This window comes from Micropterus salmoides, unplaced genomic scaffold (assembly GCF_014851395.1).
Source record: "Micropterus salmoides isolate LMB-PRFRI ecotype aquatic unplaced genomic scaffold, ASM1485139v1 Ms_hic_scaffold_4, whole genome shotgun sequence".
In the NCBI taxonomy this organism is placed as follows: domain Eukaryota; kingdom Metazoa; phylum Chordata; class Actinopteri; order Centrarchiformes; family Centrarchidae; genus Micropterus; species Micropterus salmoides.
Genome location: NW_024043372.1, coordinates 5,847,233 through 5,873,220, shown reverse-complemented (window position 1 = coordinate 5,873,220; position 25,988 = coordinate 5,847,233). Strand labels below are relative to the sequence as shown.

General features: G+C 37.5%; 2 protein-coding genes across 3 annotated transcripts; both read right to left on the bottom strand.

The window, feature by feature from the left end:
* Positions 1 to 1,378: 1,378 nt before the first annotated feature.
* Positions 1,379 to 10,354, bottom strand: LOC119886275 (deoxyribonuclease-1-like). 2 transcript variants are annotated; one of them, XM_038696902.1, is made up of 10 exons: positions 10,198 to 10,349; positions 9,075 to 9,167; positions 7,682 to 7,767; positions 7,497 to 7,585; positions 3,832 to 3,924; positions 3,374 to 3,477; positions 2,956 to 3,068; positions 2,248 to 2,402; positions 1,729 to 1,825; positions 1,380 to 1,603 (listed from the first exon to the last, which is right to left on the bottom strand). In XM_038696902.1, the coding sequence occupies exons 3-10, from the start codon at positions 7,760 to 7,762 to the stop codon at positions 1,460 to 1,462; spliced, it is 876 nt and encodes a 291-aa protein (XP_038552830.1). In that variant the 5' UTR covers positions 7,763 to 7,767; positions 9,075 to 9,167; positions 10,198 to 10,349; the 3' UTR covers positions 1,380 to 1,459. The 2 variants fall into 2 exon arrangements, with proteins under 2 accessions (XP_038552831.1, XP_038552830.1); XM_038696903.1 differs by lacking the exon at positions 9,075 to 9,167 and having other exon boundaries at positions 1,379 to 1,603; positions 10,198 to 10,354.
* Positions 10,355 to 13,542: 3,188 nt separating this feature from the next.
* On the bottom strand, positions 13,543 to 24,371 carry LOC119886278 (deoxyribonuclease-1-like; the record flags this gene model as incomplete). Its single annotated transcript, XM_038696907.1, has 9 exons — positions 24,028 to 24,371; positions 22,804 to 22,889; positions 22,133 to 22,221; positions 19,537 to 19,623; positions 16,417 to 16,517; positions 16,174 to 16,283; positions 14,967 to 15,121; positions 13,756 to 13,852; positions 13,543 to 13,629 (listed from the first exon to the last, which is right to left on the bottom strand). Coding segments are annotated over exons 2-9 (807 nt in total), but the record flags the coding sequence as incomplete, so codon positions are not given.
* Positions 24,372 to 25,988: the final 1,617 nt, after the last annotated feature.

Genomic DNA, 25,988 nt, shown 5'->3' with positions numbered 1-25,988 from the left:
GAAGCACCCTTTTGATCTAATACAGCCATGAGTCGTTTTGGGAAAGATGCAACAAGTTTTTCACATCTGGATTTGGGTATCCTCTGCCATTCCTCCTTGCAGATCCTCTCCAGTTCTGTCAGGTTGGATGGTAAACGTTGGTGGACAGCCATTTTCAGGTCTCTCCAGAGATGCTCAATTGGGTTTAAGTCAGGCTCTGGCTGGGCCATTCAAGAACAGCCACGGAGTTGTTGTGAAGCCACTCCTTCGTTATTTTAGCGGTGCGCTTAGGGTCATTGTCTTGTTGGAAGGTAAACCTTCGGCCCAGTCTGAGGTCCAGAACACTCTGGAAAAGGTTTTCGTCCAGGATATCCCTGTACTTGGCCGCATTCATCTTTCCCTCGATTGCAACCAGTCGTCCTGTCCCTGCAGCTGAAAAACACCCCCACAGCATGATGCTGCCACCACCATGCTTCACTGTTGAGACTGTATTGGACAGGTGATGAGCAGTGCCTGGTTTTCTCCACACATACCGCTTAGAATTAAGGCCAAAAAGTTCTATCTTGGTCTCATCAGACCAGAGGATCTTATTTATCACCATCTTGGAGTCCTTCAGGTGTTTTTTAGCAAACTCCATGCGGGCTTTCATGTGTCTTGCACTGAGGAGAGGCTTCCGTCGGGCCACTCTGCCATAAAGCCCCGACTGGTGGATTGCTGCAGTGATGGTTGACTTACTACAACTTCCTCCCATCTCCCGACTGCATCTCTGGAGCTCAGCCACAGTGACCTTTGGGTTCTTCTTTACCTCTCTCACCAAGGCTCTTCTCCCCCGATAGCTCAGTTTGGCCGGACGGCCAGCTCTAGGAAGGGTTCTGGTCGTCCCAAACGTCTTCCATTTGAGGATTATGGAGGCCACTGTGCTCTTAGGAACCTTAAGTGCAGCAGAAATTTTTTTGTAACCTTGGCCAGATCTGTGCCTTGCCACAATTCTGTCTCTGAGCTCTTCAGGCAGTTCCTTTGACCTCATGATTCTCATTTGCTCTGACATGCACTGTGAGCTGTAAGGTCTTATATAGACAGGTGTGTGGCTTTCCTAATCAAGTCCAATCAGTATAATCAAACACAGCTGGACTCAAATGAAGGTGTAGAACCATCTCAAGGATGATCAGAAGAAATAGACAGCACCTGAGTTAAATATGAGTGTCACGGCAAAGGGTCTGAATACTTATGACCATGTGATATTTCAGTTTTTCTTTTTTAATAAATTTGCAAAAAATTTTTTCTGTCAAGATGGGGTGCTGAGTGTTATATAATTAAGCATAATGTGAAAAATAACAATATGAAATTAGTATTTTTATGGGAATATTCCCATGGTATGTAAATGTTTTTATGGTTGGTCAATGGTCAAAGTAAGATAATGGTTAAGATAATTTTTAATTTATTATATTGCAGCAAAGCAAAATTAAATGTGTTTGTAAAATTAATAATAATAAGGATGGTAAAATGCAGAATAATCGTCCTTGGGCTGCTCATTCTCCTCTTCCTCGTCGTCCTCTTCCCCGTCATCCTCCTCCTCTTCCTTCAACTCCACCTCCACAGGGTAGTGGTCACTGATGTCTTGAGTCTGAAAGAAAACACGTCATAAATCTCTTTGCATACAAGATGGAGAAATGACTATGAACTTTATTGTATATATATTCATTGTTTATACAGTCCAAAACCTCAATGCAAAATGTCAAACAGTCTTACTTTGGCTTTAGACAGGCGATAAGCTTTCTGAAAGTTGAAAGTCTGAGCTGAGCCGGGCTCTACAGCTTTATACATGTCATTGCCAAACACCACGATCCTGTTGGCAGAAAATGCAGTCACAATCAGGGGTTTATGTGGAAATGTCAAATTGTAAAACTTTCACAAACATACTATTTATGGAACGTCCTCTATTAAAGGGTCATTTCACCTAATAAACAAGTATTTTCTCACTGACACTTTACCTCGAGTAGCCATGCAGATATGAGTCTTATTATTACAGTTATTACAATTCATCATGAAGGGGATGTGAATCATGCTAATTTCATGACAATCCATCCAGGAGTTGTTGAGATATTTCAGCCTGGACAAATGTGGCGGACCGAAAGAGTGACCAACATTTCCACACCCAGAAATTTTTTCCATACAGCTCTACTCTATTGTAGTGGAGGCAGATGGTTTAGTAAAATAAACTGTACTTCTTCAGTTAACATAAAACTAGAAAAGAAGATGTAAAGATACCTGTCATAGGTGTGGTCATTAGAGTGACTTGTCGTGGTGTCGACATCATCAGCTATCAGCCAATGGTACGGACGGTAGCAGATGCGGATCTTTTTCTTCTTCTTCTCGGAGAGGTAATGCCCGTCTGCATTAAAGTCCCCCAAAATCATAATGTTCTGCAGAAAAATATAGACATCAAATACAACAAAACAAGTAATATAACCAACTGTCCTCCTTAGACATACAGTAATAAGTAATACAGAAAATATTCTGAGCATTATTTATAATACCCAGAATAACAAAGAACTCTTTATACTAACTCCTTTTGGATCAGAGTATGTACCAGATATGAAGAAGTACTGTTACCAGTAAATGGCCACAGCCTTCTTATTATGATTAATGATTATTTGGTCTTCTGAAAAACGAATAGAGATTAATAAAAATATATGTAATGATGCAAACTTTAGAAGGTGATAATATGCTAGTGTTGTGTTTACAGCTTGTTTGTCTTTGTCCATAATATATAGGCCTACAATACTTATCTTTTTTTTATATAAACATGTAAACATGTCCACCTCTTGCACATTATTTCTGGAAGAGGCTTCAGTGGATGCAAGTGCATTTTTAGTTTAAAAATAACCATTTCATGAGTTATTCCACTCAAACCTATCAAAGAATATCTATTATTACTACTATACTTTATATTTATTCTATTCATTTCCCACCCACATCCGTGCGCCATCTTTTCTTCACAGCTTTGACAACATCATGCAGAGCGTCCAGCTCTCTTGGCGTATCCTCTGGTTTGGTGTGGACTGGGATCAGCACCAAGTTCTGCACAACTAGAAGCACAAACACACTCAGTGAGCCATGGATGAATAAGTGAACACACACATACAGTTTGCATTTGTAGGACCCGTGTAGCACTTGTGAGAACCCGTATTGCCTAGACCCTAACATAGACCCCAATCCTAATCAAAAACTTTTATACCAAGTCTTAACCTTCACACAGTCCATTAGCGGTCTGTCCGAAAGTTTAAACCTCACAATCCACATATGTCCTCACAACACTGGTCTGATGGAGAGGTCCTCACAAAGCAAGGCAATTCAATCACACACACACACACACACACACACACACACATACCTGTATTTGGACACTTGAGCTTCAGAATGAAGGGCTCTCTAGCGAGCACATCTTTATGACCTTCTTTGTACTGGTAGGTGTCGATCACACTCACTTCAGCCTGTCTGAGACACACACACACATGCATGCACACATGGGCTGCATCAGAAACATTCAGTACAGAGAGACATTAATATCCTTATTTTACTAAATGAAATTTTTTGTTGTTAATTTAATTGTTTCAAAGATGTATTCTTTGCCCCGTCAATTACCTTATAAGCTATTTCTTATTTTTATTTATCCGTTTGTTTATCAGTTTATTTGTTAGTTAGCAGGATATTGCAAAAACAGAACGTGCTGATGGGCATCGTGCCTGGTGTGATCCCATCACTAGATGATCTCTAGTTTGGAGTTGTTAGACATTTGGGATATTTAATGACACTATGTTCAGCAGATACGTTTTAAGAGTTTCTACATACCTGTAGAAGAAGACAAACTTCTCCTTGTAGGAGCTTCGTCCCAGAGATTTACTGCACTTCATAGCGTATGGATGACGTTTGTTCTTTCTGGAACTGAAACAGTGTCAGTGTAGAGGTCCATTAGTGTTTTATTTCTTGATTTGTTTTTAGTCACAACATTCATAATGTTATTCATAAGATTATGCAAACAAAATAAGTTTATTTAAAAGCTAAATTAAATCTGTAAAGGTAATTACAGCTGCCTCTCACATCTGCCTCTGTCCCGCAAGTCTCTGTAACTCATTATTCTTTAATTTCTGTCCCTGTCTTTTCTCAAAAAAATAGAACATGTTGCTCAGCTTTTCTGTCCACATTTGAGGAAAACTAGTTATCTACTATAAGACTACTGCTAGCTATTAATTTCAAGAAAGACAAAGCCATGTGTGATTGTTTTGACATTTTACATACATTTGAATGCATTGGAAAAATAGACCTTTTTGACATCATCCATTTTGACTTGACACAGAAAGAGCCAGCTTCACAAGCAAATTTTGCTTTCAGCTTGTTCAGACAGAGGGTGAAATGAAGGCCTACATGAAGAATCAATATAAGAAAAAATATAAATATAAATATTTTTTTGAACTTTGAATCATGCAAAGTTGCCATACAGGAGTCACAGAACTACAGTATAGGACTGGAAAAGCAGTATAATAGGTCTCCTTTAGAGAAGTGATTATGTGAGTAACTTTTGCTGTCATGACTGAGATCTGTTTGAGCATCAGCCGCTATAATTATATTATTAATTAATTAATTATATTGTAACCCGAAGAAGGTAAATAGCTCTCTGTGTGTGTTTTTGTAGTGTTTCATCAAGATGTTGTGATGCTAACCGCTATTAGCATCTATTTCAATGTAATAGCAGGACTTTACTGTGTGTTGCTAGTATGTATTAATATTGTCAGCAAGTGCAAAGCTCAAACAAACTCTGCATGAGAAGTAAATGATCATTGCACTGAGTAAAGTGACTGAGCAAACTGTCATGTTCACTCATTAAGCAGAGAGGACCAGGTTAGCCTGTAACTATCGTCCCCTCTCATGCATCGCCCAGTTCATCATTCTTCACTCACAGATGACAACACAGAAGGTAACTAATGCAGGTGCTATTTTATTTGGTAGATTGCACTAGCAAGGTACAGACCATTTAAATAGAGTTTGATTAGACATGGTAAAAAATGACATCCTACTTTATAAGGAATTTTTCAGTGAATGTTATTGTGTCCTTTTTCCCCCTTTTCCCCCCACATGCACCAAGGATCCAGCTGAATACTGACAATTTGGAGGAGGACTGGCACAGATTCACTGACCTGTTGTGGTATGTTTTCTGGATAACCTGTTAATATTGTAAATTTACATCTGAATACATTAAATACAATTGTTATAGAATCAATGTACTTTATTTGTATTTATATTATTTCCAACCCCACTTTTCTGAAACAGTGAGAATAGATGTATCAACTTATTTTGTATTTTGTCAGGATGTTTTCAGTTGAGGATATTTCATAGTAATCTTAAAGTTTATATTTTTTGACAATTTGAAGAATCTCTTTTACTGCTAATCAGTGCAGTAGTTTAATATTAAATATTGTACTTTATTTAAGGTTTTAATTTTATAAAAAAATTATAATTCCTTTCTCTTCCAAAATAAAGCTGATTTAAAAATCTTGAGCATGTGCTTTTATTGAAGGTGTTAGTATGTAATAATTCAGGAAAAATCTGTAAAATGACGGTGTTTCTTTGTAAAACCTTTAATGATAAATGTCTGTAAAGTTATTGCTTTTACACTTTATTTGAATTAGGATATTTTACTTTAATGTTATGGTTTGACCCATGGTTTGACTATATGTGTATTCAGAGCCAGTGAGCAACGGACTTTCAAAATAATAATAAACTTTTTAAAAACACATTAACGTGCGATAAAATAATTGTCCGTGGTCATTAATTAATGCGTTAATGCAACAATAACGTGTTAACGTGCCCAGCCCTAATAATATACAATAATAAAAAAGGCTAACTATTATTAGAGCCTGTGTGATATTTATTCATGTTGAAGGGTCTGCACCTTTTGATATATTGAACTTTTATATTTATGTAGCATGTAGGGATATACTGTATATGTATAATTCATTAATTCAAGGAGAAACATGGATTCTGTAAACATATGCTGCTTTTATGATGGGTGTTTGGCATAGGCTTTTTTTTGCATGTTTGCAATAATTTCACTGGTACACTTTGTATGACAAATTCGAACAAGTCGTGGAATAATCTGTGATAAGTCTGATACAGAGTTTCTTCCTCAAAATGCTTGCATTATTAAGTTATTTAAGACCCCTTGTCTTACAGACATTATTATGCTCGGCAGGGTTGGGAGGATTACTTTAAAAATGTAATCCAGCACAATTATTAATTACTTGTTAAAAAATTTAATCAGTAATGTAATCCAAGTACCACAAAATAAAAGTAATGTAACTTGATTACTTTTAGTTGCTTTTGGATTACTTCAATATCAAATATGCAAATAAAGACAAGAGAGTATTACAGATGTGTTGTCTGCTCTATGTATTTTTAGAGAAACATACAATTATAAAATCCAATGAAATCAATATCGGCCTATATGTCATATGGCAGGATCTGGCTTAGAGTTGTACACTTAGTAGAAGTAGCATTCCTGAGATTCAGCAAAAGTATGTGGTGATATCCGTGTTTCATCATTGTGCACAGCAAAGTGTCTGAAAAGGACCTTAAGAGGTGGATGCATAATTCGGCAGAACAGATTTTGTAGGCTACCTGCCGAGATTTTTTTATCCACCTCTTTTCTCAGCATAGACTAAATGAGTGTTAACTCCTGCGAGGTGCATGCACTCGCCATGGGCGGGGGGGACCCAGCAGGAAATGATTTGTTTTACAGGAAACACGTAAACAGAAAATAGCACTGCTTTCCGTTTCATGGAAACTTTGTTCTTAAAGCAATCCCTATGTGTAATCCCAGTTTTTACAAAAACTAACCAACAAAAAAGTAACTGTAATCTAATTACGTCTTTTTTTCTGTACAGTTACATTATTTTTGTATCCTGATTATGTAACGCCATTACATGTAATCCATTACTCCCCAACCCTGTTGCTCGGTCCTCTAAAGTCTGCTGATATGCACTCCAGACCAACACCAAGAGAGTAAGAGTGCTTCATGATGAAACATATCCAGGTAGAAATTTGTAGGGGTTTGTTGTCTTTTTACCCGCCAACTGTTGGACCAAATATCGAAAGACATTTCCACCACATGACTTTTGTTTACAATTTTTAGCTTTTGGTTTTAACAACCAAACCAGTTTTTAAACAATGTATGATCCTGGTGCTGGTTCAGGAACCAGACCTCTAGGTGGGAACCCGTCGCAAGACAATTAAGTGGAATTCAGCCCTTATTACTGTGATTAATTACACTTGTTTGGCAAGTCAAAATACCTAAAAAGGTCTATTGACTAAAACTGCTCCAGGTCTCTCTTTAAACTGGAGGTAGCAAAAAGTGTTTCTACTTCTGACTTAGCATTCTGTGAAGTTTGATAAATACAAGCCCGTCCAAAGGCATCCCTGTAAAATCACTGTCTAGCCTGTTTGTCCGTGTGATAGCTTACTTGTTCAGTTCAGTGAGGAACTTATCCATGGCCTTGCCACTTTGATCCACCACCTCCAGCATCACCACCACGCTGTACCGAGACACAATCTGCAACACACAGACACAACAGACTCACAAAAGACCAACAGGAATACAACACAGCAGGCCTTTTTCACAGCAGAATTTATCAGCACAGTGAGTTACCTTGATAAGATTTGTCCGCACAAGCACTTTGTTGACTTTTCTCCAGCCCAGCTTCTTGACATTGAAAGCTGCGATCTTCATATTGACTATAAAAAAAATCCACATAACTTCAGAGATTTAAACAAGACTAAAAGTCTACAGCAGAGCTAGCAATTCATCCTGAGTGGGACATTCAACAGTTGAAAAGGTGAGGGGATCAACAAAATAATTTGGATTCTTCCTCTTGGGACCATGTGTACCATATTTTATTTAAATCTATTCAATAGTTGTTGATAAATTTTAATTTGGACCAAAGTCAAAGTGGTGGACCGACTATCATACTAATGAGATGAGAGTAAAAGAGTAAAAAGAAATGGGCAGCAGATGAAAAGGCAGAGGAGCCATCTGGCAATTTCAGCTGCTCCTGAAAACATCATAAATGTAGCAGTTGTCTTTATCTTAGTGTATTTCTGTTTAGCTTCGGCAGAGAGGTGAGTTAATTTGTATCCAGCTGTTTCAAATTTCAGAGGAAATTCATGATGAGGAAATAAATAACTTCTTGCTCAACAATTGTATTGAGGAAAACTATTAGCAACTTTTTAAAAGCTTTCTTTTTTCATTTTCTATTAATCCATTCATGATTCTCATGAGCAGTTCCCTTAATACACAGCGTAGAAGTATACGTAAATGCAAATAACATAATTCTCACAGTCCATCTCACCCAACTCACTACCTTCACCAAAGAAGAACTCATTATAGTAAATAAATTATCACAACAATGTCTTTACATTGGCTACTAGTTACTAACTACTTAGATTTAATCTCCGAATTACTCTCTCTGCTCTTATTAACCTGCACACAGTCTGCAGTTACTGTAAAGGTGTGAGGGCATTAAAAAGCTTTTCAACTCCGGACTAACCTCTTTGATTATTATTATTATTATTATTATATATGCGTTTATATATGCATCTTCTCATGCACATACCTACACACATGTACTCGCATGCATGTATCTGTAGATATTGTACAAACTTGTACACAATTTCCACAGAAATACCACAAACAAAACTTTCACACACTAAAAAATAAATGTAGATGCATAAATCCGGAGGATCTGCACACATATTCAAACCAACACACCCACAAAAAAACTAACATTAAAGTAAATGCACATCTGAACTCACAGAGAAGTGAAGCATTTCATGCAAATGCTTTTTAACGTAAAAATATAAAGCCTGAGTGTGATACTTTAATCATTGCAGCGTAGAAAAAATTATTTTTAATGTCAGTTTGGCAGATTTACAAATGTCCAGCAGGTTTCCCGCCAATTATGTACTGGCATCACTTCATGGAAAAATGAAATATCTGCTAAATTAAAACTTATTTTAAAAGAAAGAAAGAAAGAAATACTCACCAATCAGGTTGAGATGAGCAAAATCAAATGTTGAAACAGCTGAGAGCCGCAGAGGTTGTTACTGTGTCAGCAGGCAGACGCGACTGAGACTTTCTGCAGAAAACAGTCTGTTTAACTGAGAGAGGCAGGAAGTGTCTCTGCCAGCCAAGAAGTTGGCGCTCAAACACACAGACATAAGAACTATTTTAAGGTACTTATACTTACTATGCTGTACTACATTTTAGAGGGAAATATTATAGTTTTTTTTACTTCTCTACATTTATTTGACAGCAAAAGCTAGTTACTTAATGATAACTTTATAAAATACGATATGTTTAACATTAAACCAGTGGTTTCCGGGTCTAGTGGATTCTAGTTGAGGCTTGTTTGGAACGTTTTACTTGTTGATGAGTAGGATATTTTTAGTTAGTACAGTGTATTTTTATAAGCGTACCATGTGTAAAAAAATATAGTTCTAAGACTTCTATAACGGCTCTTGACAAGACAATTAAAGTTAAGCTGACTTGAAACTTATTTAATTACAAAGAGTATGGTTAAATAGATAAATCAAAGAGCTGGTAATGAATTAAACTGACCATTAGATTTTACAGGCACAATGGATGACAATGAAGTGCTTCGTATAAAAAGTGGCGGGTAAAAAGTGGCGCAAGGAAACCGTCCAACGGTTTGAAATTTAATTGCCCTCTTTGCTGCACACACACACACACACACACACACACACACACACACACACACCACACACACACACACACAGAGTTACTGTTACTGCATGTTTCCACGATCTTGCAGGAAGACAGGAAGCTCCTTCCTGGATGTTTGAAACAACAGAAATAATCCTGTTCTCCTTTGTCACAGACACTAATACTGTGACTAGCTGATAAGAGTTATTATCCTAAATGTGTACAATTTTGTTATTTCTGCTAAAGTCGTGCTGACTTGCTCTAATAAAGGAACAATTTCAGTGTATTAATATCATTGACACATGACTGGTAGACAATGTGGAGGTTGTCTAGGTTGCATAAATCTGCCAAATAAACACAGCAGACAGAAAGTACAGTCAGTCACTGCTCCCCTCCCATCTCTACTAACTTTCACTCTGAATGGTGTTTTTAGTCAAACTCACCAGTGTTGAAATGGCAGGTTGAAGCAGCAGTTTTCTACTTTTCTCTCCTGTAACTGAACTTAGAGGAAGTTGTTAGCTTGGTCTGAAGGTGAATGTAAACGTCTGCTTTTCAGTCTGCATCTCTCTGTAGTGAGTAAGGAGAACAAAATGTTTCCTGGTTTGTTTCAGGTGAGTTAGGTGAAGGGTGGAGCTTTGTCAGAACTGTTCTGCTGAATGCTGTACAGGTAAAAGAGGGGCGTGTCATTACATTTACTCAAGTACTGTGTTCAGGCAACACCATATCAATCTACATCTGTCTGAGGCTCAGAAAGGTCAAATTATCCAATAATTCAGGAAAAAGCAACAGTCAAATAAATTTAAATTTGCTTGGCAGGACTTTTGTCTTCTTTACTCTCCCATTAATCATCTCATGACCCCTCGGAGGGTCATATGAGGGTAGCAACCACTAGGTTGGGATCTGTTTACTTGTAATTGAGCATGCTATTTTTAGTTTACAATGTATTTTTTAATCTTAGTCTTTAAAGTAACTAGTAACTATGGCTGTAAAATAAATATAGTGGAGAAAACACACAACACACACTGTTGGGTAACTGCATATGTCCATGATCTTGTAGCAAAACAGTAAGCCCCTCCATGGATGTTTGATAATAATAATAATAAGAATATATTTTATTCATAAAGCACTTTAAAAAGGTTCTCAAAAGCACTTTACATGGTAAAAAAAGACAATAAAAACATCATCATAAAAACAACTAGAGCTAATTATTAAAAAGGTGAAGTAAAACAGCATAAAACATAAAATAAGCAGGTTGTAAGTGATGTGACACGTCTGAGGTGATGAGGGAGAGCTTTCCAGAGGAAGGGGGCAGCGATGGAGAAGACCCTGTCCCCCCAGGTTCAGTACTTGGGGCAAGTGAGAGGAGAAAGGAGGTTGGAATCTGTGGATCTGAGGTTGCGGGTGGAAGTGACGTTGTAGGAGGTCGGTGAGGTAGGAGGGGGTGAGGTTACAGAGAGCTTTGTAGGTGATGAGGAGGATTTTAAACTGGATTCTGTGTTGAGAGGGAGCCAGTGGTTTTGGAGGACTGGACTGATGTCATCTCTTGTGCTGAAGTGAGCATTAAAGCCCCTGACCAGTATTTTAACAAGACAGCAGGCCGGAGCTGAAATGGCTGCTTACAGTAATCATTGTCATTAAAGACCTAATGATATAAGGTTTTACAGAAACCATTATTGCGTGCATTATGTAGGCTACTTCTACTTTATATAGGCCTACTGTAAGTACACACCAACATGATCATTCATTAAGAGTTGTGTTTGTGTCACCTGATGAATGCAATATATATAGTCTGGTGAGCAGTTTGTGTACATGAGTTGTAGGGACTTCATATGGTTGGCTTACAACAATGGAAGACTTTGAGGCTCATATGCTGAGTCCTGCATGTGGTTATGTTCAGTCAACAAAAGAAACTTTGGTTAAGGTCAGAATAAGATTATGGTTAACTGTATGGTAACTGTTAATACAGAACACGCTCTTGCTTCAAGTCACTTCCGACTTTTAATTTATTAATGCAACAAAGCAAATTATGTGTTTCCCACATAGTGCAGATGAAAGAATGAATTAATAATAGTAGGGGATAGCGGGGTATGTTGTCACACTTTTCACACTGTCTAACATTTACTGGACACCGTACATCTACATGGCACAAATTTCATACCAAATCAAAGAATGAAGTATTGGGCACATATTTTGTATTCATCACATCTTCATATCTTATCTCATTATGGAGTTGTAGACTGTTGAACCGAGAGTGTGCACTTGTGACAGTTTGCCCCATCAGCAGGTAAATTGTCACACTGTATTATCAAACAATAACAATACAACTACTTAATTGTGAATATTAATTTAATATATAAAATTAAAAATTCATAGAAGAACTAAAAGTAAAAACAATCCTGACTAGAGAATCTGGAAATCGGTCCTTTCAATCAAAACTAAAATGCTAGCAGAGCACACAGTGGCCACCTTACTTTAAACTTTAAAATCATTCTCTGGAGTGTAAATAGATCTATGGTAATTGAATGGAATACTGCAAATAACTTGCATAAATGTTTAAAGGGGACCTATTATGCTTTTCTGTATTTTCTATCATATCTATTATGTTACAATGTCAGATGTTCATCTTAAATGCGGCCAACCTTCAAAAAAATTAGGTAAACATATTAAAAGAAATCCCTGTGAGCCAAAACCTCTGATTTCCCATTGCTCTGAATGCTTCGGTTTTTCAGTTTCTTCTACTCTCAGTTACTTATGATGTCCTACAGAGCCGATTTTTCATATATGGTCATTTGTACACTCCTCCTGGCAACTGCTACGCTCAGTCTGTCTATACGGATCACCCTAAATAACCCATTATTTCCCAAATATATATATATATTTTTCCAGTTTCATTGCGCTGTGTTTGTTGCCATCTTGGGCCATAGTCTGTATTTTTTTTTAAAGTCTCGCACACAGAAATGGCTAGCGATGTGTCAGCGCAGGATGACACATGCTTTCATGCAAATCATTCAAAGCTAGAACTACATTATAGCGCTGGAAATTCAGTATAATAGGTCTCCTTTAACTTCTTAACAAAACAGATGTGGTGTTTAAACACTAATGCAACTAATGTGCATTTTTGTACGAGGGATATCTGTGTCTGTGAAAGCATCATGGGCCCATTTGTTGCATTTCACACACTTCACCCACATACTGTCTGAAATTGTGTTGATAATTTCTAACAATCTTAATTTCTTCCTAATTACACATTTCCTAATTACAATTACAAATAAATTTAATATATTATTTAATAATATTTTTAATTATTTGTCTACGATCCTTGTTGCCTAACTAAATTAATGACTGTATGAAGTAGTCACCTGTGACGACTTGCCCCAAAGTCATTGAGACAACATTCCCCAAACTGACGTGTGCTAATGTTGGCTAAATCTCAGGGTTAGCTTAACATAGCACTTCAGCTGAAATATCAAATTGTTGTCTCCTCTAAATTGTGCAAAATTAAAATTTTTAACATTCATACCTAACAAAGTTGTATTACATAAAATGTAAAGTGCAAATGTTTTATTTTTGAAGCAAAAAATTGACCATAGAACAAGAAGTCAGTAAGTATGAGCAGTGTGACAACTTACACGAGACAACTTACCCCGCTCTCCACTAAAGTTAAAACAGTGAATAATCCTCCTCCTCCTCCAGCTCTTCCTCCTCCTCCTCCTCCTCCTCTCTCCCTCCTCCTCCTCCTCCTCCTCCTCCTCCTCCAGCTCCTCCTCCTCCTCCTCCTCCTCCTCCTCCTCCTCCAGCTCTTCCTCTTCTTGATCCTCTTTCACCTCCTCCTTCAGCTCCACCTCCACAGGGTAATGGTCACTGATGGCTTGAGTCTGAAAGAAAAAAGTCACAAATGTATTTGCAGAACATCAAGGTGGAGAAACATTACATTATTATTTAAGTGTGTTATAAATGATGAAAAGTCCAAAAGCTCAATGTAAATTCCCAGACAGTCTTACTCTATGACTAGAAAGGCCATAGGCTTCCTGGAAGTTGAAAGGCTGGGCTGAGTTGGGCACAACCGCATCATACATGTGATCACCAAACACCACAATCCTGTTGGTAGAAAATACAATATCAGGAATTTATTTGTAAATGTCGAATTGTAAAATGTCAGGGGTCAGTTCACCTAATAAATAAGTATTTTCTACCTGACACTGTACCTCTAGTAGCCATGCTGAAATGTCTGAGGTGACTGACTTGCATCATTACCAGGCAGGTAGAAAGACATTTGCTTATGGTGCTCACATTAAGGAAAAATTAACTGCAGAGTAATGAGCCCAATATGGCTTGGTGCACTATAGATGACACAGCACAAATCATAAATGGACAAGATTTGGCTTTAATTGTCCTTATACTATACAATATTGTACAATAAAATTCAGTTACAGCCCCCTCCACGCTACACACACAAAACATTTATTGAAAAAAATTTATATAAGAATAGAATAAAATAAAACAGAACAAAGTAAAAGTAGCACTAAAGGGGAGGGAATAAGGAAAACTAAATTATATTTACAAGATATACCTATAGACATTTACACAGAAAAAAGTTGTTTACCCTGGAAATGACAGTTATGTTATTGCTAAGGTGAGATTTATCATCAGAAGTGTTTTAAAAAAGTATGTTTCGGTTTTGCAAAAAAAAAAAGAAGATTTAACGCATGTACGATTTAGTTCTTCACCAAAAAGCAGCGCAGAGCCGCTTCCCTACATTTTTCCCTGAACCAGCCAAACAGGGCTTCGGATTATGTAGCTAATGGGGACACCGTTTCTGAAAAAGAGTCTACAGCCAGCTTTATGTGGTTGTAGTCAACGCAGTGATGTACAGTATGTGTAACTGGCTTGCGACCTTGGGTATGGGAAGCAGACATGCATACGAGGAGGCTAAAACACATGGGCGTCTGTTGCTATAGCACATCTCTTAAGGTTTCAAAGAGTGAGGTTCATCCTGAAGGGGATGTGAGTGGCAATTATTTCATGACATGCCATCTAGTAGTTGTAGGGATATTTCAGTCTGGACCAAAGTGGCAGACTGACCAACATTTTCTTGCCTAGAAATATTTTCCTTTCACCTCTACTCAATTTTAGTTGAGGCAGATATTTTAGTAAAATAAACTGTAGTTCCCCAATTAAAAACATAAAAATACAGATCAAGATTTAAAAATACCTGTCATAGGTGTGGTCAGTTTTTTCACTGGTTGTGGTTTTGACACCATCTTTTATCAGCCAATGGTACGGAGAGTGGCAGATGCGTAACTTTTTCTTCTTCCTCTTGGAGAGGTAAGGCTTATCTGCATTAAAATCCCCCAAAATCATAATGTTCTGCAGAAAAACCATAAACATCATCAGTAACAACACAAAGTATAACAACCAATATTCCTCCAGAGTCATACAGTAACAAGTAATATAGAAAATATTCTGGGCAATAAACCAATCAGACCATAACGACTGTCCTTACAACAACCAGGAGCACTAGTGAACCAGCGGTATCGATCATCAATATACATATATATCAGCAGACGGACACATTTAGAGACAAGCTGGCGAGCATAGTGGAGCATTAACAGCTAAGGAGTCATATTTCCCTCAGGAGCTGGTGGAGACCAAAAACAGAGCTAAAAGAGAGAGAATAATCGACACAACCACGACTCCAAATGAATGTTTCTCCGTGTTGCTGTGTAAATAAGCAACTGTTCATCATAACATTACAAGGTGATAATACGCCAATGTTGTGTTTACAGCTTGTTTGGCTTTGTCCATTTGTCCATACTGTTTTAGTCTACAATTAAAAATATGTAATGCTAACTATAAACATGGCCACCTCTTCTGTGAAAGCCTTTAAGGGATGTAAGTAGGGTGACTAGATGAGAATAGGTGAAATTTGGGACAGAGTTTTTTTTATTATTTTTACATAAATTTATTTATTTTTATTAATTTTATCAGTGCGGTGCCTGTCTCATCTGTCTGCGCAATGTGTGTGTGTCAGACAGCGGCCGCCTGCAGCTACATCTACACTAGAGAACAAAAAAGGAGAAAGAGGACATGTGTTACTTTGTGGCTTTAACAATGCTGTTGACACAACGTACAGATGCCCTGTAGCCCCTGCTGTAGCTTGAGAACCACACAACGATCAATATAGTCTGATTTTCGGGACAAACAGAACAGGAGTCGGGTGATCTGCTCGTAATTCGGGTTTGTCCCGAATGTTTTTCGGGACGTCTGGTCAGTCTAGAGATAGACCTAAGTGTAAAATGCCAGTAACAGAAAGAAGTTTTGCAGTTCAAAAAGAACAATTTCATGAATTATTCCACTCAAACCCACCGAGTAACAACTATAACCATACTTTATATTTATTCTGTTCATTACCAACCCACATTAGTGTATTTTTGCCTCACAGCTTCGACCACATCATCCAGAGCGTCCAGCTCTCTCGGCGTATTCTCTGGTTGGGTGTGGACTGGGATTAGCACCAAGTCCTGCACAACTGGAAGCACAAACACACCCAATAAGGTATGGCTTAATAGGAGGACACACACATACAGTATGCATTTGCATTTCTACACTTATGAGGAACCTAACTGACATACAAAATTTCCTAGAACCTAAAAGTAGCCTACCTGTTTTTGGACAGTTGAACCACAGAATAAACGGATTTCTGGCGAAGACATCTTCATAATCTTCATACTGGTAGGAGTCGATAATCCTGACCTCATGCTCTCTGTTAAGCACATACAGACACACAGATGCATGCACACATATACTGTATCACAAACATTATGTACAGACAGACATTACTTTTTTCATTTTGAAACTACTGATTACCTCCTTATGTTTGTTAATTTTATTTATCTGTTTGTTTAATAGTTAGCAGGGTATCTCTTTTATCTTTTTATAACTTATATTTAAAGGTTCAGTGTGTAATATTTCTGAGGATCCATCGACAGAAATGCAACATAAGATCCATAACTATGTTTTCAGTGGTGTGTAAAAACCTTTCATAATAAACCATTATGTTTTTATTACCTTAGAATGAACCATTTATATCTACATAACGTCGGCACATTGCATTGTCATGTTTCTATAGTAGCTGAAAACAGAAAGACAGCGCTACAGAGTGCACTTTTTTTCTTGTTCTACTGACCTGCATCAACATTACTTGGTTAGTTCAGTCGTTAAGATGCAGGACTTGCAACCCAAGGGTTGAGTGTTGGATTCCAACTCAGGACAACAATTTTTTTTTCTGTCTTCAACAATTGGATTCTGCAGCGAATGTTTCGCATGCGCTGCAGTGTTTTTGTTTCGGTGTTTGATCCTCATCCACTAACCTACGGACGCCTTTGCATTTCGTCAGTGTCTCCAGGCAGAGGACATTTAGGGGAATCATGTTTTCTGACAGCTCTTTAAGAGGTGTGTCAAGCAGGCTACAGACTCCTTTAATGTCGTTCATAATTTTTCAAAGTAAAAGCTCAATTCAACTCCAAATACTGCATTGCAGTAAACAAGCTTCTTGCGCTTTTATTTTGCTAAAGAGGGAGTGATTATGTGAGTAACTGAGTTGCTGTCATATCTGAGATCTTTTTCAGCACTGCTATCAAAGTATTTATTTATTTATATTTTTTGCCGCTATCAAAGCACCATAATCTGGCCGCGGGTCAGATATTATTGTTGGCAGGTAGTTATGGCGATGGTCCACAATCACAGAGAGAATCAATGTTTCCCTTGTTAGTGTTTATATAAACTTTATTTAATGTGTGCTTTACAATGGACTGTGGTGCAGAAACAGTGACAGTGTTTCACACTCTTGGCTTACATTTTCCATTTTATCTGTCAGGGGCCAAGTCACAATAATATATGGTTTTACTGAATAATTAAGTAAATATAATACATAATAATAATATAGTACGCTGAAACATGTTGCACACTTTTATGTGTTTGCCTGATTTTTAAATCCTGTAGGCCCTACAGAGTGGAGGAGAGGTAAATGTCAATATATATTTGTCAATAATCAATACACTATTATTGGTCAAAACAGCATCATTAAGCAAAAACTAAAATAAGTAGTTTGTAATAAGATGATTGCATTCATCTGACTTCATGTGATCTATGTACCATCTTAAGTTAAGAAAACTTTCAACAATGTTAACAACAGCGTAGGTGTTGATGCTTGTTTGTTTACTGTTTTCTTATTCTCTAATAATGCAGATTTGCCATGATATTTCTCTCGCTTCCAGGCTTCCCCCGGTAACCCCCGTGTTTCACGTCATACCGCTATGAACTTTGGGCAATTCCCTCAGCCAAAGTCTGCAGAAATGCGGACTTATGAAAAGGGTCTAATAAAGGGCTCAAAATGTCCGAGAGAGAGCCCTCGCACACTTGACGGTGGGACAGCCCTAATCCCTCACGGACTTCCCGGGAACGCGGCTCAAAGTCTGTGAGGGGGCACATTGGGATTGGGCCCTAGACTGGACAGATGGTTGCAATTCACAACCCTCGCCACTAGATGCCACTAAATCTTACACACTGAACCTTTAAGATACATTACATGGCCAGTATGAGGTGTTTGGTCCAATAGCACCACCATGAGGTCATTTTTAAAACACTTTAGGTTTTGTCTCATAACTCCTGAACCAAAGGGGAGAAAAAGAACGTTGGTTCAAATCAGAATCACCCTAAACCAACAAAAACTAAACATTTTTGGATGAGACTATTTGAATAAAATCACAGTTTTCCTATAATTAGTAACCAAATTCATGTAGACATGAACTATTTGAGACACACGTGCACTTATCAACTCAAATGTGATGGAATTTCACCAAGCGGGAAGCTTCCGGTCAGAGAACTGAGACAAACATGGAAGTTTCCTAAAACCTGCATTCTATCGAACGACCATCAGGTTTGTTTGCAAAAAGAAGTCGGGTTCCATTAGAAATAATGGTAAAATGAGGCTACTTCTCAGCTGATTTATTACCTCAGTAAACAGTTTCATAATGAGTTTATGATCTCAATCGCGAGTTTCAAGTCTTCATTTAGTATGTTATAGTCCCATTTATGTTAAAATAGACCATAAAGCAGAGTATGTTTCAGTTGTACCTAAGCAAGCTAGCTACCTCTGCACATGGCTGTTAGCTCCACCGTCCTGTCCAAATATGGTCACGTCTGGTGCCACTGGTTGCAAAAACTCAACATGGCGGCACCCTATCAGCCAAACTCTATATACAGCCTATGCATTTCACCTATAGGTGGCACTACAGCAACATAACTCACTTGAAATTTTGCACAACTATTCATTTTGATGCAGACACAGAGGCAAGCAGGTTAAAAATATTTAATGAATCAAAGAGATTTAGATAACTGTGCAGCTGTGACAGCGTGGCTGGTATTGGTTTCCCGTGTGTGTTGTGTGTGTGGGGGATGTTTCTTATTATATGTCTGTCTGACCAGGTGTGCCGCTTCGGCTCCACTGGCCCCCCTCATATGCAATAATATCTGATATTTCACATTAGGTAATGTTAATTTAAGTCAAAATTAGGTATTTTCAGAATCAACCAACCAACTGCTTTTGACTGTCAGTCACTGCTTCTCATGACTACTGAGTGCTAGTGGGTTATGACATCAACATGTTGATGAGCCATGTGGCTTGTGTGATCCATGGTCTCTAGTTTGGAGATTTTGGACATTTGTGAAACTTCATGACACTGTGATGAGCAGATAAAGACAGTGAGTTATCCATTTCATACCTGTAGAAGTAGGCAAACCTCTCCTTGTGGGATGTTCGTCCCAGAGATTCACTGCACAGCATGCAGAATGGATTACCTTTGTTCTTTCTGTCAAACAACACAAACAAATGAAACTGAAACACACAGTTTAATCATTGAATCGTTGGTTAATTTTGGAGCTTTGTGTGCGTGAAGAGGTCCAATAGTGTTTAATTTTTAAGTTTTTAGTCACATCATTCATACTGCTGCGAATGGGTGGTGATGGCGCTGTGGATAAGAGACATGCCTTTGTTGTAAGAAACCCGGGTTCAAATCCCCACTCTGACACATCCACCAATATGTCCCTAAGCAAGACACTTTACCCCTGGATAAGGAGGTTTGTGACATACTTAGCAATTGTAAGTCACTTTGGATAAGAGTGTTAGCTAAATATAAATGTAATGATATTCTGCAGTTTATTGAAAAGCTAGATTTAATCCGTATAGGGACAAAGTCCAGGTCTGCTCTGCCAGTCTCTGTAACTCTCATTATTCTCTAATTTCTGTCATCAACATTTCTCCGTTTGAGTTTAAACATGTTGATAATTTCAACAAAGACTAAAACTCACCGGATGCATTATTGATGAACAAAAAGAAAATAATCACCAAATAACATGCGCAATAAAGCCTTTTTTTTAAATGAATTGTTATGACAATGTGTTTAAGATAAGACTGAAGTTATTGTTTTTGGAGCCAAGGAAGAACGATTTAAAGTTAGTGCTCAGCTTCAATCTGTAATGTTAAGATCCAGAAATCAAGCCAGAAATCTTGGTGTAGTCATGGACTCAGATCTGAATTTGAGGAGCCACATTAAGACAGTTACAAAGTCAGTCTACTATCACCTGAAGAATATATCAAGGATTAAACGACTTATGTCTCAGCAAGACCTGGAAAAGCTTATCCATGCATTTATCTTCAGTTGACTCGACTACTGTAACAGCGTCCTTACAGGGCTCCCTAAGAAATCCATCAGACAGCTGCAGCTGATTCAGAACGCTGCTGCTCGAGTCCTCACTAAGACCAAAAAGGTGGATCACATCACTCCAGTTCTGAGGTCTTTACATTGGCTTCCTATGTCAAAGAATTGATTTCAAAATCCTGCTGTTAGTTTATAAAGCACTAAATGGTTTAGGGCCAAAATACATTTCTGATCTTCTGCTTCGTTATGAACCATCCAGACCTCTCAGGTCGTCTGGGGCAGGTCTGCTTTCTGTCTCCAGAGTCAAAACTAAACAAGGAGAAGCAGCGTTCAGTTATTATGCTCCGTATATCTGCAAAAAACTCCCAGACAACTGCAGGTCTGCTGAAACTGTCAGTTCTTTTAAATTAAGACTGAAGACTTTTCTTTTTACCACTGCCTTTAATTAAATATTTAAGATTTTTCTTTTTACCACTGTCTTTAACTAGTAGACTGATAACTTATACTGCACTGTAACATTTACTGTCCTGTTTTCTTTTTCTTTGTTTTTAGCTTTTTACCATTGCTTTTAATTAAATATTTACACGGTGAGAAATGAGTAGGTAACTGAGTGAAAAGATAAGGAGAGTGGTCTTAAATCTCACGCCTGAGTGATTTGCAAGAACATCTGTCCACCTGTAAACATGCAGGTGGGTGCAGAGTATAACTGGATAAAAAGTGGCCTGCTGACAGACATGTCCTGGTGTCTCTGTAGTGTCCGAGGGTTTTGGGAGTTTCAGTGGACCCAAAAATTGCTATGGACCCGAGTACAGACTGGCTAGAGAGAGTAGATTAAGTGTACTTCTCTGTTTATTCTCTTTTCAAAATAATTGTAACTCAATTATTTGCTCAGCCTGTTTTTATTTTCCATTTAACTCTTTTAACCATGATTGCACACTGCACTGTAACTTTTATTATATTTTAATGTGTATTTTTTCAATTTCCCTATGTTGCTTTTAAACTTTTTTATATTTCCCTGTTGCTTTTATGTTTTATGTAAAGCACTTTGAATTAACTTGTTGAAATGTGCTATACAAATATACTTGCCTTGCTTTGCCTAAAGTGTGAATACATTTGGATACATTTAAAGCAACAGTATGGCAATTTCTTTATATTAAACTAACAAGCTCAAAATCCTTCTGATGGTGCAGTGACTTCCAATAGGGTGAATGACGTCACTGTTATTGCTGCTTGTTGACAGAGGAAGTCAACAATTCAAAAATGTCCAATAAAATCTTAACCTAGTGCAGACCTGTAGCCGAGGGTGACTAACTGTTCTAATAGCAAAATAAAGACTGTCCTTACACTGCAGTTTAAAATATCTTTGTGAAATCTTCCCCCTTGAAAAACCATTTAGGTTTCCTAGAAATTTTAATGCAGCCTTTATTACTGTGATTGATTACACGTGTTTGGCAAGTTAAAAAAATAAAGGTCTTACGACGTAAAAATGCTCCAGATCTCTCTTAAAAGTAGCCTGTTTGTGTCCTCATTTTCTGCAGTTGCATGCTAGTAGCAAGTATTTTCCCTTTTGGCAAAAGTCTTTCTACCTATGAGTTAGCATTTTGATGAATACGTGCCCATTCCAAAGAGATTCCTATTTGTCCACGTGTAGATAACTTACTTGTTGAGTTCTCTGAGGAACTTATTCAGGGCATATAAATGTTTATCCATGACCTCCAGCAACACCACCACGCTGTACCGTGACACAATCTGCAACAAGCACAGCCACAATAGACACACAATGGAAATACAACACAGCAGGCCTTTTTCACATCAGAAATTTTGAATTGTCATATTAGGAAAAGCACAGGTGTAATCACAATAACAATGGCTTTGTATCTTTAAAGGGCCCCAGTAAGCTGTGACATTGGGGCAGTGAGCCAGCATGAACAACACAAGGTCCGGAAACAAAGGCAGCTAAATGGTATTCTGCTATCACTCATTATATTATATCCAGCTTCTCTAACAGTAAAAAAGGTTAATGAAAACCAATAATAATATTTCAAATATGGTAATTTGAATTTTTTTTTAACAGCAATACATGATTTTTACAGAAACTATGCCACCAAATCTGGACTCGTGTCCTTCATTGTAAAATACCAAGCTGAAGTCTTGTTTCGGTGATGATCACAAGCATAAGCATACTGAATTTAGGAGATCTTATTCCTGTGTTACATAAAAAATATAGTACATTTCACTGTGTTTTGAAACAGTGAGAGCATCACAAAAATATGAAATAAAATAAACCATTATTCTAAACATATAAGATTGACATATAAGACAGTGAGTTACCTTGATAAGCTTTCTTCGCACAAAGTACTTGTTGACTTTTTTCCATCCCATTTTGTTGACATTGAAAGCTGCGATCTTCATTTTGTCTATAAAAACAAAATACACATAACTTCAGAGATTTAAACAAGAGTCGACAGCCATGTGAGGCTGTTTTAGTTTAGTGGGTTAACATGCCAAAATTTACTAATTAGTGCTAAACACAAAGCACAGCTGAGACTGATGACAATGTCATTATTTGGTCATTAAGTATTGGACAAATACTTCACGCAGGTTTGATCTGAAGATGGTGTTAGAGGAAATGTTAAAGAATCACCAACATTGTTACAATTCATCCTGAGTGGGACATGAATATTTGTACCAGATTTCAAAGCAATTCATCCAACGGTTGAAAATGTGAGGAAACCATGCATATCTGTACCAAAACTTAATTTAAATCCATTTAATGGTTGATGATATATTTTCGTTTGGACTAAAGTGGGGGCCATCAGACCAATGAGATGATAGATAGAAGAAGAAAGAAATGAGCAGCAGATGAAAAAGAGGAAGGGAAAGCAGAAAAGCCACACCCGACCGATCAGAAAGGTTGCAGTTGTCTTTATATTTATTTATGCATATAATGCTTGAGCATAGTGATGAGTTAATTTGTTTCCAGCTGTTAAAAGACTAAACAGGGATCAAATCAAATAAATAAGTGAATAAAATAAACTGACTCAGTTCCTCAATAATAGTCTTCAGGAAAACTTTTACAACTTCTACAACTGTTTAGAGGATTTCATGTGCACAACAGTTCCCTTAATAAACAATGTAGAAGTGTAAACATCACACTGTAAATACAAATCAAATCATTCTCACACATCCACCCAAAATCTTCTAAAACTACCCCATTTAACTCACCAACTTCACCCAAGAACAATAAATCATTATAGTAAACATCACACTACAATATCTACAGAAATACCACAGATATTCAATCTAACAAACACACAAAAAACTAATGTGAAACACTGTTTAAAATATATATTTAACAAATAAATATAAAGACTGAATGTGATAATTTCATCATTGCAGCCCACAAAGAATGTTTTTAATGTCAGTCCAGCAGGTTTCTTAATACTGAACACTTGTTTTAAGCATTGAAAAGTAGAAAACTAGTAAAAGCACAAACATACTCAAATTTTATGTCAATCAAATGTTGAAACAACAGAGAGCAGCAGAGTTTGTTACCGTGTCAGCAGACAGAGCAGTGGTCTGATTAAACTGCGGGAGGAAGGAAGTTGGCTGACAAACACACACGGTGTTATAGTCAATGACATTGAAGCCGTGCGTCAGTAAAAAAGGTGGTGACGCAGTTACATATTATTATTTACGTAGTAAAGCAGCTGTGGAATGAAAATAAATACATTTACTCAAACTGAGTAGAACTACGTTAAAATACATGCAGTATGTAACTATCATTAGTATCGTTTTGCTGTTGCAGCTGTTTGTGGTGGATATAGTTTTACTTTATATACAGTTAGTTAGTTTTGTCCAGTGGTTCCCAACCAAGGGGTCGGGCAAACAAAGGGTCACCAGGTAAACCACAAGATAATTCATGAGATAATTAATTTGGACTTTTCTCTATCCATATCGTATAATTTGACCTTTTTGGGCCTCGATCAGTGACTTAGATGAAACCACGTGAAACGTTTTCTCTCCTTGGTGGAACTGCAAACAACTCAAACACATCAGAAACCTGATCCTCAACTGGACTAGTTGTCAGAGAAAAGTAATGGTGTAGAAAGTAAAGTATTTGCCTTTGTAGAATAGACATATAAAGTAGCATAAAATAGAAATTCTATAGTAATTCAGTACTAAGCACTGTACTGAGGAAATGTACTTAGTTACCTTCCACCACTGGTGAACACAAACGAAAGACTGAATCATTTCCTGGCTCTTTGTGGTGAGCTTGTTACTGAAGGAGCTCTGTTCATCATAGACAGTGAAGGGTTGGTGGTTTCAGATCTTATCTTTTGTCTCCATTTCAGCAGCTTCTTCCAGTCTGTCCAGTTCCAGCCCAAACTCCCTCTCAGCAGCTGTAATGTTTAATTCAACTCGAGCCAACATGACTGGGAGTTATAATGGCTATAACCTCCTATTCAACATTAATAATAGGTTAAGCCTGTGGCATCTTACACTAGCCTAGAGGCTAAAGGATGAACGTGTATAGTTAATGTATGAATGGATATTATTTATTCTAAACCAGGTGTGTTCAGTGTTGCTTTACCTGCTTGTAAAATATCCACTGTCTGTGTCTTCTAACGTCACAGCGATTTATAGTTTTCTCACCGTTGTTTTAAGTCACTGCATCTCCTGATGAAACACCATGGTTGTATTGCAGCGTTCTGTAACATAACTTTGTCAATTCGAGTAGTTCACCTGCTCTTCTCCCCTCTGCGTACACACTCACTCAGCCCCCTCAGTGACCCATCCATCACCCAAAGCTGTCAACTTGAGGGGAAAACTGCGCTGCTTTCATCCTCTTGCACTCTAGAAGCTGCTTAAAGTTAATAATGTTGGATTATTATGTAATGTATTGTATTGTAATGCATATATAGGAGTTTTTAAAAACAAAGTATTACATTTTAAAAATTCAATAGATTAATTATTCCTAAGGCAATGAGTAATGCTGTTAAATAATTATGATCTCAATATTGACCAAAATAATTAGCAGCCCTACATGAACATTTAATTTAATTCATGAAATTATAGAATGATTGTTGTATGAAACTGCACCGCTGTCTTCTTTCTGTACAGGCTAATGCTTCATTCAATAGATTTTTTTATTTTTAACTTGAAAAAACTTAGGAAATGGTTTTGAATTTGGTGAAGAGCGAATTATGACTTGTTTAGGACTTGAAACTCAAAGTTTAGGACTTGACTTGGGACTTGTTGGTCTTGACTTGAGACTTGACTCGGACTTGCCCGTCATGATCAGTCTGGACTTGTGACTCGAGTGCCAAGACTTGAGACTTATTTGTGACTTGTAAAACAATGACTTGGTCCCACCTCTGTCTCATCCTAAAGTTTCTTAAAGGTCTATAGCATAATCTGATTCACTTTATACAACAAAATAACTGCAAAAAATCGTTCTCCGCGCCCCAAAAGCTTGATTAATATTATTCCAAATGGTTTCCCAAGCTATTTCA

What these genes read in the sequence shown, in the direction of transcription:
- LOC119886275 (XM_038696903.1), bottom strand. Translation starts at nt 7,762, where the DNA reads ATGAAGATCGCAGCTTTCAATGTCAAGAAGCTGGGCTGGAGAAAAGTC. An exon ending in TGCGGACAAATCTTATCAAG is followed by an intron (nt 7,586 to 7,681) that starts GTAACTCACTGT and finishes TGTGTGTTGCAG; the next exon opens with ATTGTGTCTCGGTACAGCGT. An exon ending in TTCCTCACTGAACTGAACAA is followed by an intron (nt 3,925 to 7,496) that starts GTAAGCTATCAC and finishes ACACTGTTTCAG; the next exon opens with TTCCAGAAAGAACAAACGTC.